This window comes from Falco biarmicus, chromosome 18 (genome assembly GCF_023638135.1).
Source record: "Falco biarmicus isolate bFalBia1 chromosome 18, bFalBia1.pri, whole genome shotgun sequence".
NCBI classification, from domain to species: domain Eukaryota; kingdom Metazoa; phylum Chordata; class Aves; order Falconiformes; family Falconidae; genus Falco; species Falco biarmicus.
The window spans coordinates 1,128,412-1,143,446 of NC_079305.1; the positions used below are offsets into that span (position 1 = coordinate 1,128,412).

General features: G+C 40.4%; 1 protein-coding gene across 4 annotated transcripts in view; it reads left to right on the top strand.

Annotated features, from left to right (window-relative positions):
- The window catches only part of SLC23A2 (solute carrier family 23 member 2), a 62,011-nt gene extending 49,285 nt beyond the window's left edge, over positions 1–12,726 (top strand). For all 4 annotated transcript variants that reach the window (XM_056362905.1, XM_056362904.1, XM_056362907.1 and 1 more), the window contains 9 exons: positions 40–221; positions 3,146–3,266; positions 3,975–4,131; positions 6,262–6,409; positions 7,022–7,127; positions 10,205–10,334; positions 10,482–10,619; positions 11,764–11,859; positions 12,405–12,726. In XM_056362905.1, coding sequence (XP_056218880.1) covers positions 40–221; positions 3,146–3,266; positions 3,975–4,131; positions 6,262–6,409; positions 7,022–7,127; positions 10,205–10,334; positions 10,482–10,619; positions 11,764–11,859; positions 12,405–12,637 — 1,311 coding nt within the window. In that variant the 3' untranslated portion in view covers positions 12,638–12,726. The remainder of the gene's footprint in view (positions 1–39; positions 222–3,145; positions 3,267–3,974; positions 4,132–6,261; positions 6,410–7,021; positions 7,128–10,204; positions 10,335–10,481; positions 10,620–11,763; positions 11,860–12,404) is intronic.
- Positions 12,727–15,035: the final 2,309 nt, after the last annotated feature.

The window sequence follows — 15,035 nt, forward strand, 5'->3', positions numbered from 1 at the left end:
TTTGACTGAACTGTCTCTTTCCCGTTCTTGTGTGTTCAGATCCAAGGTGCAATTATCATGTCCTCCTTGATAGAAGTGGTGATTGGTTTGCTTGGCCTTCCTGGCGCCCTGTTGCGATACATTGGACCTCTGACCATCACGCCAACTGTTGCTCTCATCGGCCTCTCCGGTTTCCAAGCTGCTGGAGAAAGAGCAGGCAAACACTGGGGTATCGCTATGTTGTAAGTACTCCTGGGTGTTCTTGGCTTAAGCCGGGGGCTCCTGGTCGGTAAGGCATCGGGCAGGAATTTTGGAGTGCCAGGGAAAAGCCAGGGTCTGCTTAGCTCCCAAAGGTAGCATTGCAGCGCTCTGAGCATGGAGAAACACCGTGTGCAGGAATGTGAGCGGGTCTGGGTCGGGTCAGCTGGCCAGTTGGGAATAAGGGCACCAGCAACTTGAGGAGGCAGGAAAGGACAGTGGCTGAAAGTGAGGTATGGAGAAGAGAGAATTTTATAAAACATCGGTTGATCCGGGAGCCATTGGCTGGTTCTAATTCAGTGCTCTAGAAATGATGATTTAGCAAAACACTGGAGAGATTAGTGAGCAATTTCTGTTTCTGTTTTTATGATGTTGTTGTGTATGTTTCTTATTCTGCAATAGTGAGCAAATACCATTGGTACTAGTGATTCATCTGTCTTAACTGGCTTGCTTACCTACAGCCGAGAGAAATTCGTACGAGAGAGAGCATGTGTTATTTCCATGAATGCCATCAGTCAGTGAGGCATAAGTAGACAGATTTCTGTTCAGTAGACGGAAAGGCTTTTAGAGTGAGTGTCAGGGCGTGATGGTTGTGCTGCTGTAGGTATAGGTGCCAGAGAAATAAAAGAATTGAGATTAGTGGTATGAAAGGGAATAATGGAGAAAAATGAGTTGTGAGGAGGAGGCAAAAGCTTCCTGTGAGATGCTGCGGGTAACCAGCCAAATACAGATGGAACCCACATTTTAGGGAGAAGGAAATTGGCTGAAGCAGTTGCTCTGTTCAGTATATAGTGACCAACTTGGTGCTGGCTCTGGAAGCGGAAGGAATGACTTGATGAGATCAGATTCTGATCTGACTAATCTGTTTGCACAGTACTTTGAACATGTAAAGTATTCTGTAACTGCAGCTTATGATTAAAAAGGCTGTTTAATTCTCTTTTATCTTGGATTTTAGCATCATGAATATTTTTGTAATTCTATTATGTTAAGCTGCTGACCCAAAGGAAGGTTTTATTTTTCTGTAAAACAAATTCTGTGCAAGTTGGGACTAACATTAAATCAATCAAGCAGACGTTTAGTGAATTGGACACAGAAACATGTAATTAAAGTTGACATTTTGCAGATGGAAAAAAATAAATCAATTTGGGAACAGGATTTAAATATTACCCAGTCAATAAGTATTTCTGGCTTCTGCCATGCAAAAATGTGCACTAGATTGTTGAAAATAACTCTGTAGCCATCTAGAGCTACTCAAAAGTAACTTGATCTCTACAAGATGTGGCACTTGAGACTGTCTTGACTGCTCTGATGAGATAAAAATACTGTATTGCACAGCAAAATAATACCTGTGTAAGAGCTATTATCCTGCATTAGCTGCAGAAGCTATTTGACAAGATTTTCGTGTTTCCCAAACGGTTTCCTGACCTTGCTTGTTCTGCCAGTGCCAAGCTGAAACCATTTAATCCATAAAACACAACACATCGTGATCTGTTAAAAGGGAAATTATTCCTGAATTGGTCTTTGCCTGTAGATCTGGTGAACAAAACTGTGTCTTTGGGCGTTTAATGCTTTGGTAATATTTTACAGAATGGCAGTAAGCCCCCCTGGCATGTAGCCAACGTAATACTACTTACCAGAATATAATGTTATTGAATTATTTACAGCTCCTTACTAAATAAATCAAAATACAAAGCCACCTGTCTTCAGGGCTAGCATGCCAGGATAGCTGCTGTTAGGGAGGGGAGCCTGTCTTGCCGTAATGGACTTCGGGAGGGATGCCAGAACGTTCCCTGAATGTAAGGAAAAGGTGCCTTTATCATTAGACTCTAGGTGGGGGTAAAGGCTATAAATGACACCCTTCTTGTGCAGAGCTCTTTGTTCCTGGAGACTGAGGGAGAAGAAAGCTCTGTTCTGTTTCTTACAGCCTGAAACTGATCTTGGATAGAAAAGGGAGGGAGGCTTAAAATCCACCTTTTTTTTTTTTTTTTTTTAAAGTCAGCTGATAAAAACATAATCTCCAATTTCAGAGAAGCTTTGCTGCTTCAGACAGCTTGACTCTGTGTAGCCTTTTTAATAGCAAAACGGGTTTTGGCAATTTCAGAATTGAGCAACCTGCCCTGGCTTTTTATTTTTCATTGCAGAGGGATACGTATTTTAGCTGTAGAATTGAATTAATTTTTAACATATAGAGGAGCTTAGCTGTGACGAGAGGGGAAGATGCTTAATACTTGAGGCATCTAAAAACTGTAGTAAACTGGGTTACTGGTGAACTGCAGTTGAATGAAGTCTTGTTTTCTTAGGTTTTATTGTGCTTGATTTAGTGCTGTTTGGTGAAAGGTGCACATACCAAAAAAAGGGATTCTTAAGAACTGAAGAACTTCTCTTGACAGAAATTTTTAAAGTGCTTTGGAGTTTTCTGCAAATTCTGAAATGTAAAGATTACTGTACACTGGCCTCCAGTTTTCCTGTTTCTTCCTACTTGCTAGCAGCAACCTTTGTGCTTTATGTAGAGCAGACCTAGACACACAGATGGAGTGAGTCAAAAAGACACAAGCAGCGCAGCAGTGTAGCTCTTTGCTAATGGGTGCTTAGCTCTGAAGATCTTTTAGTCTGATTAATTTTCCTAGTTTCATTTACCTGTTTGCTGCTGGCTATTTTTTGCAGCACTTTAGAATACAAATTATGTTGTTTCAGCTTTCATGGAGTAATAATTTATTCAAAATATATTCTCTTATGATGCCTTGTCTTGTGCTGTATTTAAAATGTATGTTTGTATTTTTGTGTCTGAAGAGCCTGAGCAGGTTTGTGGTGAAGAGGGGGTTTTAACATGCTGGTGCTAATGACATGTCTCTCTTGTGCCACCCTCCTCCTCCTCCTCCTCCTCCTCCTCCTCCTCCTTTTTTCTCAGGACTATTTTCCTAGTACTGTTGTTTTCTCAGTATGCCAGAAATGTCAAATTTCCCTTACCCATTTACAAATCCAAGAAAGGATGGACGGCATACAGACTGCAGCTTTTTAAGATGTTCCCTGTGAGTAGCTGAACTTGTTCTTCAGTTAGAAAAAAACACCTCTTACTTGTGTTTTGGGGTTGGGGTGGTTTTTTCCCCCCCTTGGTTTTGATTTTTCATAACAATACAATTGATCACAAAGGTGAGATAAAAGCTGAAATGAACTTAACTAAATGGCTCATTTACCACATGAAATGGTCTCATATTGTAGCCTTGCTGGATCCCATTTGGGTATCTGTCTCTGATGAAGAGTTTTTGGAGTGATGAAGATCATGGCAGGGGGGGAAGGGGGTAGAGAAGAAGGTATGTTTATGCATGCAGTGAAAGCCTAGACTGAGCCCTCCAAGGAGGGATGGAGAGATCGTTATCTTCTAATTTTAGGAAAGCCATGCTCCATTCCCCTGTGTGAAAGACCTCTTTTTATTTCTCTGGTAAAACTGAGATGAATTCACGAGTTTAAGTGCCTCTTTGGAGACTTTCCCATTTGTTACGGGAGAGAAGAGGCTTGCTCTAATTCTAAAGCTTTTGTAACAGCACCTTCGTTAGGGGCAGCAGGGAAACATCTAACAGATCTATTACAGGGTTTACTACTTGTTCAGACTTAAAACATCACTTAAGATCACGCTCAGATATTTGTGTAATAGGTATTCTGTGCCGGAACTGTTTGCTGTTGATGAATACTGCCAGTGAGAGTTTATTTTAAACGTCTTTTTTCCTCCTCTTTCACAGATTATTTTAGCTATTTTGGTGTCGTGGTTGCTTTGCTTCATCTTCACTGTGACAGACGTCTTTCCCCCTGACAGTTCGAAGTACGGCTTCTACGCTCGCACAGACGCACGACGAGGAGTGCTTTTGGTAGCTCCGTGGTTCAAGGTTCCTTATCCTTGTAAGTATGTCAGGGTTTAAGAGCTGGTTTTGTAATAATACACCTGTGAATATAATTTGTGTTGTTTTCAGAAGCATTGCTGTTTTTCTCACAGTACTATATTCTGATGTACTTCAGCATGCACTGATCTAAAGATACCATTGACGGGGGTGATGTTCTTTTTCTTGTTTTCCTCTTTGATTTGATACCTGAAGGTCTCACCCAAGAAAGACCTGAGTTTCTGAAACTTGAATTTGTAGAAGGCACTTGCAGGGTTTATCTGGGTAACTCTTGACCTCTAATAACATAGTGCGACCGTATGTTTAACGTGGATTTTCAGAGAATGGTTGATATATCTGCACTTGCCAATACTGTGGTGAGCTACTGTTAATGTTACACAATAAATAAGGATGGGTTACTACAACTCCTGTGGAGCTACCGAAGTCATTGATTCCTCTTCTCTAAAGAAGAGTAGTGCCTGAGTTTTCTCCAGCTTGATGCACTCCCCTGCCCCAAACACACCCATTCTTGAATTAGCACAGTGTTAAACAGCTACATAAACATGTCCCGACTTGCAGAAGTGGCATTGGAATTGGGCCGAAGGGCAAGTCAGAGAGTGCCAGTCCATGCTTATCAAAGGACAAAAAAGTATTTACAAGAGAACACAAAACGCTTTACATGACATTTTGGGTGCTTTTGCTGGCCACCTCTAAGTTTAAAGCTGTTGAAGGCTTTTCTTAGGGCATGAGATAGAGTTGCAACACCCTTGTGCTGCTCAGAAATTAATGGGGTAATGATAGAGAGTAATATTCTACTAGAATAGAATAATAGAAATTGTTAGGAATACCACTACGTTGTAATGAGGCAGCTTCATTGTGGTTTTCCATATGCTTTGGTTCTGATTAGTTTTTAAAAGAAACCACTTCTAAAGGAGTACTTGCAAAATGTATAATAGCTTTTGGGAAAGAAGAGGAGGAAAAGTTCTCCACCCTGATTAGACGTTTCTTATTTGTGAAGCCTTGTTCATTCACGTTTGTGTGACTTCAAGTTCCTTTTGTTGCAAGAGGCTCATCTATTTCAAAGAGATAAAAGCATCAAGGCAATTGCTGTGGAAAACCTGCCAAGCTTTTCTACAGGCTTAAATTAATCTTATTTTCTTTTCTACAAAAATTTGGAATTGGGAGGTGTTTGTGCAGTGATCATAGCTGGTTGTTGGCCATTCTCTTCGGTAGACTAGACTTGTAACCAAAGGCTGAGTTTTTAGAGCAATAATAATTAAGTGGCACTCGCCTCAGTGATCAGAATTGTTTTTTCACAAGCAGTAGTTCAAATTCCTTCCTTCTGAACAGGAGGAATTTTTTTGGTGGGGTTTAGGGTTTTTTGGGTTTTTTCCAAGCATGATCAAAGCAGCTGGTTAGGCGGTTTTTCCTTTGCTCTTTTCATCTACTTGAACTTGCCAGACTGTCTTACTGTGAAGGGAATTTGTTGATTCCATTAAAGATGAATAAATAATGTGGCCAGCAGGACCAGGGCAGTGATCGTCCCCCTGTACGAGGCTGCACCTCGAATCCTGTGTGCAGGTTTGGGCCCCTCACTACAAGGAAAGGGCGTTGAGGTGCTGGAGTGTGTCCAGGGATGGGCAGCGGAGCTGGGGAAGGGTCTGGTGAGCAAGTCCTCTGAGGAGCAGCTGGGGGAACTTGGGGGGTTCAGCCTGGAGAAAAGGGGACTCAGGGAGGACCTTCTCACTCCTTACAGCTCCCTGAAAGGGGGGTGTAGGCAGGTGGGGGTCAGTCTCTTCTCCCAAGTAACAAGTGATGATAGGACAAGAGGAAACGGCCTCAAGTTGTGCCCGGGGAGGTTTAGAACTGGCTATTAGGAACAATTTCTTCACTGAAAGGACTTGTCAAGCATTAGAACAGGCTGCCCAGGGAGGTGCTGGAGGTCGCCATCCCTGGAGGTGATGAAAAGCCGTATGGATGCAGCACTTAGGGACGTGGTTCAGTGGCAGTGCTGGGTTAACAGTTGGACTTGATGATCTTAAAGGTCCTTTCCAACCTAAATGATTCTGTGATTCTATGAAATTGCTGTATGTTTTGATACTGAAATTTGGTTTCTGTGGCACAAGCAATTTCAGCTTCCTTTTCTTCACAGTTCAGTGGGGACTGCCGACGATTTCAGCCGCTGGAGTAATAGGAATGCTTAGCGCAGTTGTTGCTAGCATTATTGAATCAATAGGAGATTACTATGCCTGTGCCAGGTTGTCTTGCGCACCTCCTCCACCTATTCATGCAATAAACAGGTATGTCAAAAAAAGAAATATTTTTCAATGTCTGAAGCTACTTTTTTATTCTTTTGGGGTTTTTTCACTGGGATAAGACAGGAATGTGCTCTGAGATTAAGTGTTGCAATTAGGTCAAACAGAAGGGCCGAGAATCTGAAACACAAAATGCAACTGTCACGTTGAATTATTTTGTTGCAAGTGTAGTGTTGGAAACCTAGTTCTTTTCCTTCTGGATTCCATGGTGGTTAATAGTTCGGTTTCTGTAGGGGCAGAACCCTAAATGGGTTCTGGAATTGGGGTAGCTTGTAAAACTCACCTGAAATGCAGTTTTAGAAATAAAGAGCAGCTCTGTTTGACTTGGAATTATTCTATAATTTCCTTGGTTTAATAATGTGGATTCCTAAGACATAGAAAACAGAACTCAGGTTTGGTTTCCAGGTGTCTTGGAGCTTGAAACATGAATTATAGTAATTCATGTGGGACAGATGCCGTAACAGACCCCCACGTAGCATGTGGTCATAAAGCACCATCTGATGCAAGTCTATGCTAATACAAGTTTTAATCTTTTTTTTTTTTCTTCTTTTTTTTTTCTTTTCTTTCCCTCTTTTTTTTTCTGTTTGGGGTTTACAGAGGGATTTTTATTGAGGGTCTGTCCTGTGTTCTGGATGGAGTATTTGGGACAGGGAACGGATCCACTTCTTCCAGCCCTAACATTGGTGTCTTGGGCATCACGAAGGTATGTACTTTACCTCGATTACTCAGTGATTTGAGTGTTTTGTCTCCTCTGGCAGATGGCTTACACCATTTTCATGTTTCACAATGTGATCCTCTTCCAAGAAACCATACTACTTAGCACTTTGTGCAGGCAAACTTTACACAGCATTCCGAATTAGGTAAATTTACCTAACTTGTCCATACCAGCCACTGACTAACGGAAATGCGTTCTAGATAAGGACCTCAAAAATCTGATTTTTATTTGGAGTAAAGGGCAGTTAGAAAACCTACATAAAGGAGATGACGCTAAATAAGCTATCCCTTTGCAAAGCAAGAAGGCTTAGGGTGTTTTGAGTGGAGGCATAAACATGGTAAACTGTATAGAAATTGATACTCTTTTGGATGTGTTGGCTCTGAAAGCATCGCTAGAGAGCTGCCTGACTTTAGTGTCTCACTTGACGACACAATGAAAGGCAACTTGACGTCCTTGGGCTTTATCTACGTGTGTATTAAGACATTATGCTGACACAGCTAGAACAGGAACTGTAGTCAGGGTAACTTCAAAGGTACACGTACCCTAAATATCTGTTTCTGTTACGATAGGTTTTTAAGGCACTGAGCGTGCTTAGGGGATTACATATATTTTGGGTTGTAATTCAGCAAAATATATAAGCACTTGAGGAGTTCCTTTGTTCACTTGTGGAACTGGATGTGTGCTGGAATGCTTTGCTGAACAGGGAGACCTTGGACTGCAGATGGATTTGCCCGATATTGTTAATGTAACCTTGTTAAGAAATACCAACAAAATTGGTAAGGGTAATTTATGTTGTAAATATGTACATCTTGTTGTGTTTTTCACTTGGAAGCTATAAATCTCCTTTATGCTTACAAGATAGAAAATACATGCTCTCCGCTTACAATAACTCATCCCTGTGACTTAATCAAATATAGATGATGAATTTATCTTCAGCCATTTTTTTTTTTTCTGCACAAAGGGCGATTCTTTTCAGGTTTAGGGTGGAATATAATATAATGTACTAATAGCACCATCTGCTGTCTGTAGAAGTCTTCCATTCAGCTGCTGATGGAAATTTCCTAGAAGAAATCTTCGTTAGAAAAATCCTTAAAGAAAGGGGTTTTCTGTTCTGCTTCCTTTCTGTTGTTACTTCATAGGAGTTGATATGAATTAACAAGCACTATTTTCTTAACAGTCCACAGAAATGAGTGTACGTTTTGCTTTGGAACAGTGGAAAATGAATGTTAAAGTGGCAGCTGTTACAGAGAACAGAGTTAACTACAGTTAGGTTTGTTCAGAGCACATGATGGAAGAGTGAATATGCCTTATCCAGAACGGCCCAGCTGGATGGCTGTGCTCCAGTTTTTGTCTTGTTTTTTCTTGTCTGCATACTCATTCCTAAAAACCTAATAGTTTTTCAACTTCAATTTATATCAAAATAGATTTTTGGCATGTAGACACTCTGCTGTTTATCTGGGAGAGGAAATCTTTGGTGCTCATGAGTAAAGACTACATAGTCGCGGTGATCCCATGATACCAGTCCAATGTTTGCAGAGGCATTTACCTCCCTTGAACGCAGTAAACGATTACGCTTGGAATTTAAATTGGAGGCTTCAACTGGATATAAATACTGCAAACTCTTGGAATTAGCCTATGAGCAAATTTTATTTGATGAGAGACGAATCAATGAAATCTGATCAGTTGGGGCAAAAGTGTAGGCGGCTTATGCCATAATGTTGATGATGAAATGGACACTCCAGTTAAGGTACTAGGTGCCTTACCATGCTCTTCACAATCATCACATAAAGTGTCTGTACGAGTGCCTGGAGTAAATATGTAGTTTGAGCTAAATGCTGACCAGGATGCTTTCAGTAGCTTTCAAAAGGAGCCTAATTTGTTTGCCTTGTAGTGATTGAGTGTTTGCATAAATAAATGTCGCTATCACGCAGATTTTTTAAAGAATCTGCCTCTTTCATGCAGGATGATAATTTTAGAGCAAGATATGGGTAGTCCTGAGGAAATTAATCTTTATAAAAAGTAGAGGAAGGTGCAAGCTGACTTCTGTTGTTATGCTAGGGAACAGTCGCGACTTACTGGTGTAGCTTCTGTTTGTAGGTTAAACACATCTCACCTGACACTTAAGCAGTAAAGAATTAAGACAAAAGAAGTACTTTTATCGTAAACATCCCTACTGTAACTCTTTTTTTCTCGTTTCACTCATTTAGCGCCGTCACACATGATTAACAAATTAATATCTCCTTCTTGAAGCTTATTACTCTGTAACGGGAGACCTACGAAGGGCTTTGCTAGAATCCGCCTTACCAGTGTAACAGGGTATTTTTTTGGCCCTGGTGCACCTCTTACGCAAGTATCACACTATTACAATGTCAACCATTCAGGTTTATCAGCTGCCGCTACAACATATAGTGCCAGAGCGATACTGCCCAAAATTTGAATGCTCAAAATAAAAATGGGAAGGAAGCGTAGGCACTTGGTTTCACAGTGTTAGCACAGCCATGGTTTGCATGTGAAGTGAATTCAGTTGTGATCTCAGAGAGGGATGATAAAAAAAATCAGTTGATAATCTCTGGCTAGCAAGGCTGCGTCTCCTTCAAGTGAGCTGTGTGGTAAGTTGTGGTAGGTGCGTATCAGGTGAACTGGTACATACGTTCTTGTGTAAAAGGGCAACAGCGCATGGATTTTTTTTTTTGTTTGTTTTTTGCATTACAATTGATCTCTGAAATCTCTCCTAGTTATTTTCTGTCTGTTTTCTTTATTGTAGATGGCGCTGCACCACACCTCATGGCTATTGTGGCTATAGCAGTTACAGATGGTTTTAGAGATGACTTAATGAAAACAAAATCAAACGAAGCTATGTTAGAATTGGAGGGCAGCCATGTACGGCTGAGCCCTCCAAAACATTTGTAAAGGATCTGCAGCCTGTTTTAACACCACGAAAAACATGCATGGAAACTGGAAAAGAAGTTTTAAATGGAAAAGGCAATAATAAAAAAAAAAAAAAAAAGCAAGGCATGAAGTTGGACTAAGTGTGGATTTCTTCTTTCCTTTTTGTTCTCCTGCAGGTTGGAAGTCGCAGGGTTATTCAGTACGGGGCAGCCTTCATGCTCTTGCTTGGGATGGTTGGCAAGTTCAGTGCTCTCTTTGCATCGCTGCCTGACCCCGTGCTTGGTGCCCTCTTCTGCACTCTCTTTGGTAACGTATGGGAGGTTTTTTTGCTCCTCTTTGTGTGCTGTGTGGCTGTATCTTTTTATTCTAGTGCTGTGTTTATATGTGTGCCCCTAATTTTTTTGTGAAGAAAAAGACTATATAAAAGCTGAGACTTGTTTTGTTTTTATTTAGGGATGATTACAGCCGTGGGTCTGTCTAACCTCCAGTTCATAGATCTAAATTCCTCTCGCAACCTGTTTGTACTGGGATTTTCCATTTTCTTCGGACTTGTCCTTCCAAGCTATCTCAAACAAAATCCACTGGTCACAGGTATTTTTGATCATTTACTTGAAGTGTACTTTTACCTTGTACTCATATGCAAAGTACATGTAAATACCTAGTAATATAAAGGGTAAATAAGAGAAAAAAAGTATTATGGAGACAGCAGAAGCTATGGATTAGAAGACAGGTGTGTTCAGAGGGGAGTTAATTGAGGTATTGAGACCTGGATTGGATGTTTTGGTGGGGTACATCTGAAGTTGTCCTGCTTTCTCTGGGTACAATTATAGATCAATGGAAGCAGGTGACTGGCAGGAAGACTGGACGGGCAAAAGACTGAAAGGGTGAATCTCGGTTGTAAATGATGTTAAAAGAATAGGGAGAAATACCAAGGTAGAGCTTGGAAGCTAGGAATTTGTTGGGGTTTTGAGATTTGTCACTGTAGATGTGTTCTAAATCTGAATTTTAATGAACTCAGTTTCAGACTTTTAGCCAAATTACAGTTTTGGTGACTTCAAGGAGAAGGTTTTCTATTTTAATACTGCCTTCTCAATAGTCATCGTGGCAGTGCATGTCACCAAAGGAACACTTAATTTGTTTGGTTTTAATTTTGGTTGTTGATGGGGTTTTTTTTGAAGGAAATATTAACTAACTTTTTATAGCCATCACTTCAGAACCAAAGATAATTGCATATCTAACCTACTTGAAGTAGTTCAGGAAAGTAGATCATTCAAGCAGGGTTAGGCAATGAAATACAAATACGGTGTTCTTCTGTGAACAGGTCCTGTGAAGTCTTGTCCTTTTTAAAAAGTAAAGGTTTATAAAAGGAATTACTTCAATCCATGTGATTTTACATTATGAACGCTTCTCCTTTTCCAGTTTTGTAGTTTTTCTATTTAGTTTAGAGTTAAGCAGCTGCATCTGCAGTTGAAACTAAAGTGGCATTTCACGACATTTTTATAAGCAACTGAAAGTTCATGTAGTTAGGTTTTGGAAAAGAAGCAGTACCCATGGTCAACTACACTAGGTGAGGATTCTTCTACATCTCTTCCCATGTGGTTTCAAGAGTCCTATTTGAGCAGATTCCTCGGTGAACTCAGTAGCAGGTTTTCCTGGCTGACCTGCATTGTAAATCAGTAGGATGTGTGTATATACGTGCAGTAAAAATTCTAAATACTTTTTCTTTCTGTTCTAGGAATAGCAGGCATTGATCAAGTATTAAACGTTCTCCTCACTACAGCCATGTTTGTCGGTGGCTGCGTTGCATTTATTTTGGATAATACCATTCCAGGTCAGCATTTTATCTGAAATAATAATGGCCTTTCTGAGTGAAGATAGCACAGCATTTTATGGAGGCACATGAGGGAGAAATTACTGCTTTTGTTGTTGACTACTTTAACGCCTAGAGCAGACTGCTTAACACCTGCGTGCCTCAGTTTTCTTGAGAACACTTTGAATCTTTTTCAGGTTAAGGTCTCCTTCCTATTAAATATACAAAATAGCTGATAAAAATCAAACCAGAATAGTTGTCTACAGAAGACAGAGTAAAAATACTTTAAAGATCCAAACCTGCTTCCGTTCATTTGAGAGGAAAAATTTGCCTCAACTTCCAGTAACAAAATAAAACAGATAATGGCCATTTCCATTCAACATTTTTTTCCCCTCTTCCTGCCTCTTTGAGGAGTCCAGAAGATCTTTCTGGTACTTTGCTGAGCGTGGTGTCTGTGATTTGGGGGTTTCTTTCTTTGCTTAACCTCTGCTAGGGGGGCGTGTGTGTTTACATAAAGATATTCACGTATATATAACTTTTTTTCCTCCTTTTATTTTGACTTCTAGGAAGCCCAGAAGAAAGGGGAATACGGAAATGGAAGAAAGGGGTTGGTAAAGGAAGCAAGTCACTGGATGGCATGGAAACATACGATTTGCCTTTTGGCATGAACTTTATTAAAAAATACAGGTGTTTCAGCTTTCTGCCCATCAGCCCTACCTTCATGGGTTACACGTGGAAAGGCTTCAGGAAGAGCAGTAACTGCAGGAGTTCAGATGAAGACTCAGAAGCTACAGTATAGCCTTAGTTGAAATTATATTATCTAGTTGTAGTAAAAGATGTATTTGCAGTTTCTTGCTGATTAAGAAGCATTAAAGTATATGTTTTGTATATCTGCATTTAAATTCTGGAACCAGAGCTGAGACGGATTTAAAAAAAAAAAAAAAAAAAAAAAACAACCAAAAAACAAAAAACCACACACACAAAAAAAAAGCTTTCCTGTTGTGGGTGATGGTAGCCAGATCTAGTGTCTCTGGGTCAAATTTGCAAATGCTCCTCTGTTTGATTTTCAAAAGCTCTAGATACCTGCGCACCTCAGTCGTATTTTAAATGGGGCTTAGGTTCCAGAAGTATGTAGGTGCTATTGGAAAATGTTACTTTAAATGGTGATTTTATTTAAAGTCATCGATGCTGGCATTTTTGGCGCGTTCATTGCTGGCAATGTTAAGTTACGCCAGAAAATTTGAATCCTGTGAGAAGGAAGAGGGGGGATTGAAAAAAAAGGGGGAAAAAAAAAATTTACTTCTAATAATGTCAAATCCCATATAGATTGTTTTCCACTCATGATTTGCACATTCCGTATTTTCAGCCCCCTGGAAACCAGACTCGGTTGGTGCTGGCAAATGATGAGAGTATTTTCTTGAATTACCGATAGTTCAGTCAGATGTCGGCTGTTAAGACAAAGTTTCTTTCATAATTTTGCTGACAAAACCACACGACCGGCTTCTGATAGCTTAGTGCTGTAGAAGGAATCACTTATTTCAGGTCAGTTCATATTTTTAAACGTTTGCTTTTTCTGCCTGGCATTTAACCACCTAATTACAGTGTCCAGGTGCAGGTTTTCTTTTAAAGGGACCCACGTAGCTTGAGTTTCACAGGGATGGGAAATGTTTAACTTCCAGGTGGCACCCGGTAACAGTTTTTACAGTGCAATGCCTGTATTCAGCAAGACGTTTCCTGGACAAAAATGCTAATTTGTTGAGCAGTTCTAAGCAATTAACACCTGTATCCATGCAGCTTTCCCTGCAGGGAAAGCCATGCGGTCAAAACGCTGCTGGCATTCTCTGGTTTGGAACTGTGCAGAATTTTCTTGATCGGATATCGAAAGCTGACGCTGCTTATTGAGTGGCTTAGGTTGCATGGCCTCTTTCTTCTTCTCTCTTTGTGAGGCTTCTGCAGAAGCTCGTTAGTGCTGTGGAGGTGATGTTGGAACAGCAGAGACACTACATTTGATGTCTTCATCCACTGGATGGTTTAACGGGTATTGGGTCCAATCAGGGCACCATTCAGATTTTTTTTTTTTTTTTTTTTTTCCTGGAATAGTCTCAGCTCTGATGTTATGTGGGTGTTCATGCTCATCATGCATTCATAATTTAAAGTTTTATTCATGTTTAATGTTCTTACTATTGCAAGTTAGTTTTAGAGTTCAGTGTGGCCCCAAAAAGCATTTTCAAGCTGTGGAGATCATCAGGGAAATGTAGTGTAATGTAATTTCAAGGCCAGTATGCTCTACGGTGCTTGCGTTTTGTATTCCTGGAAAAAACATAACAGTAGATCCTGTAATTCACTAATATATTTATCCAAGTTTTGACTACTGGACAGGAGCGCAGGAACTCTGTTTTCTCTGAGTCTACTTCCAGGTGAATTTGTTATTGGTTATTGAAGCATGGAAGGGTCGGGGTGGGGAGGGCGAGGAAAGAGCTTAACGGATCAGTACTGAATAGTGTAGAGTCGGAATGATTCCATTGATATCGTTCTCAGCATGCCATGGCTGTTTCCAGAAACTATTTTATACCGCTTTTTCCATAACAAAGCATGTGTTTGTTCCTGCTTCAGGGAACTTTCAGTAGTTTGCAGTCTTGGTGTCAATTGGACTATCTCAAAAGCTGGTCGGAAAAGTTATTGTGTAGTAGACAAGGTTAGCTTGCCTGTGAAACAGTCATTTTTATCATTCTTGAATTTTTCCTCTTCAGGTAGTAAGGTGTTAGATTTCCACATCCACCTGCAGATAGTTTGAGTGCGGAGACCTCTAATCAGTGGCACGAAGCTTCCAAATTTCCCAACTTTGTGCGCAACCAAAGATGTGTGGGAGACATGGGGGAGCTAAATATATATAAATACACATATATATATATATATAAAAGGAAAAAAAAAAAAAGCCACCTATGTATGGTGGTTGTAATGATGTAAAATGCCAAAGTTGGTTATCTATAAATGTTGAGAAAGAGAGGCGAAAGTTTTTTGTCCAAAACAGTGCCACCTCAGAAATACTGAAGTGTCAAGGCCAGCGATGCCGCCGGGCACAGTGCAGCAGTGACACTCGTGTCCCGAGGCTGTTCTAGCTTCTCCCCCCCGGTATTCTTTTGATAAGTTAAATGCTTACGCAGTCAAGAGACAAGGCGATGGGGAATAGCATTTGT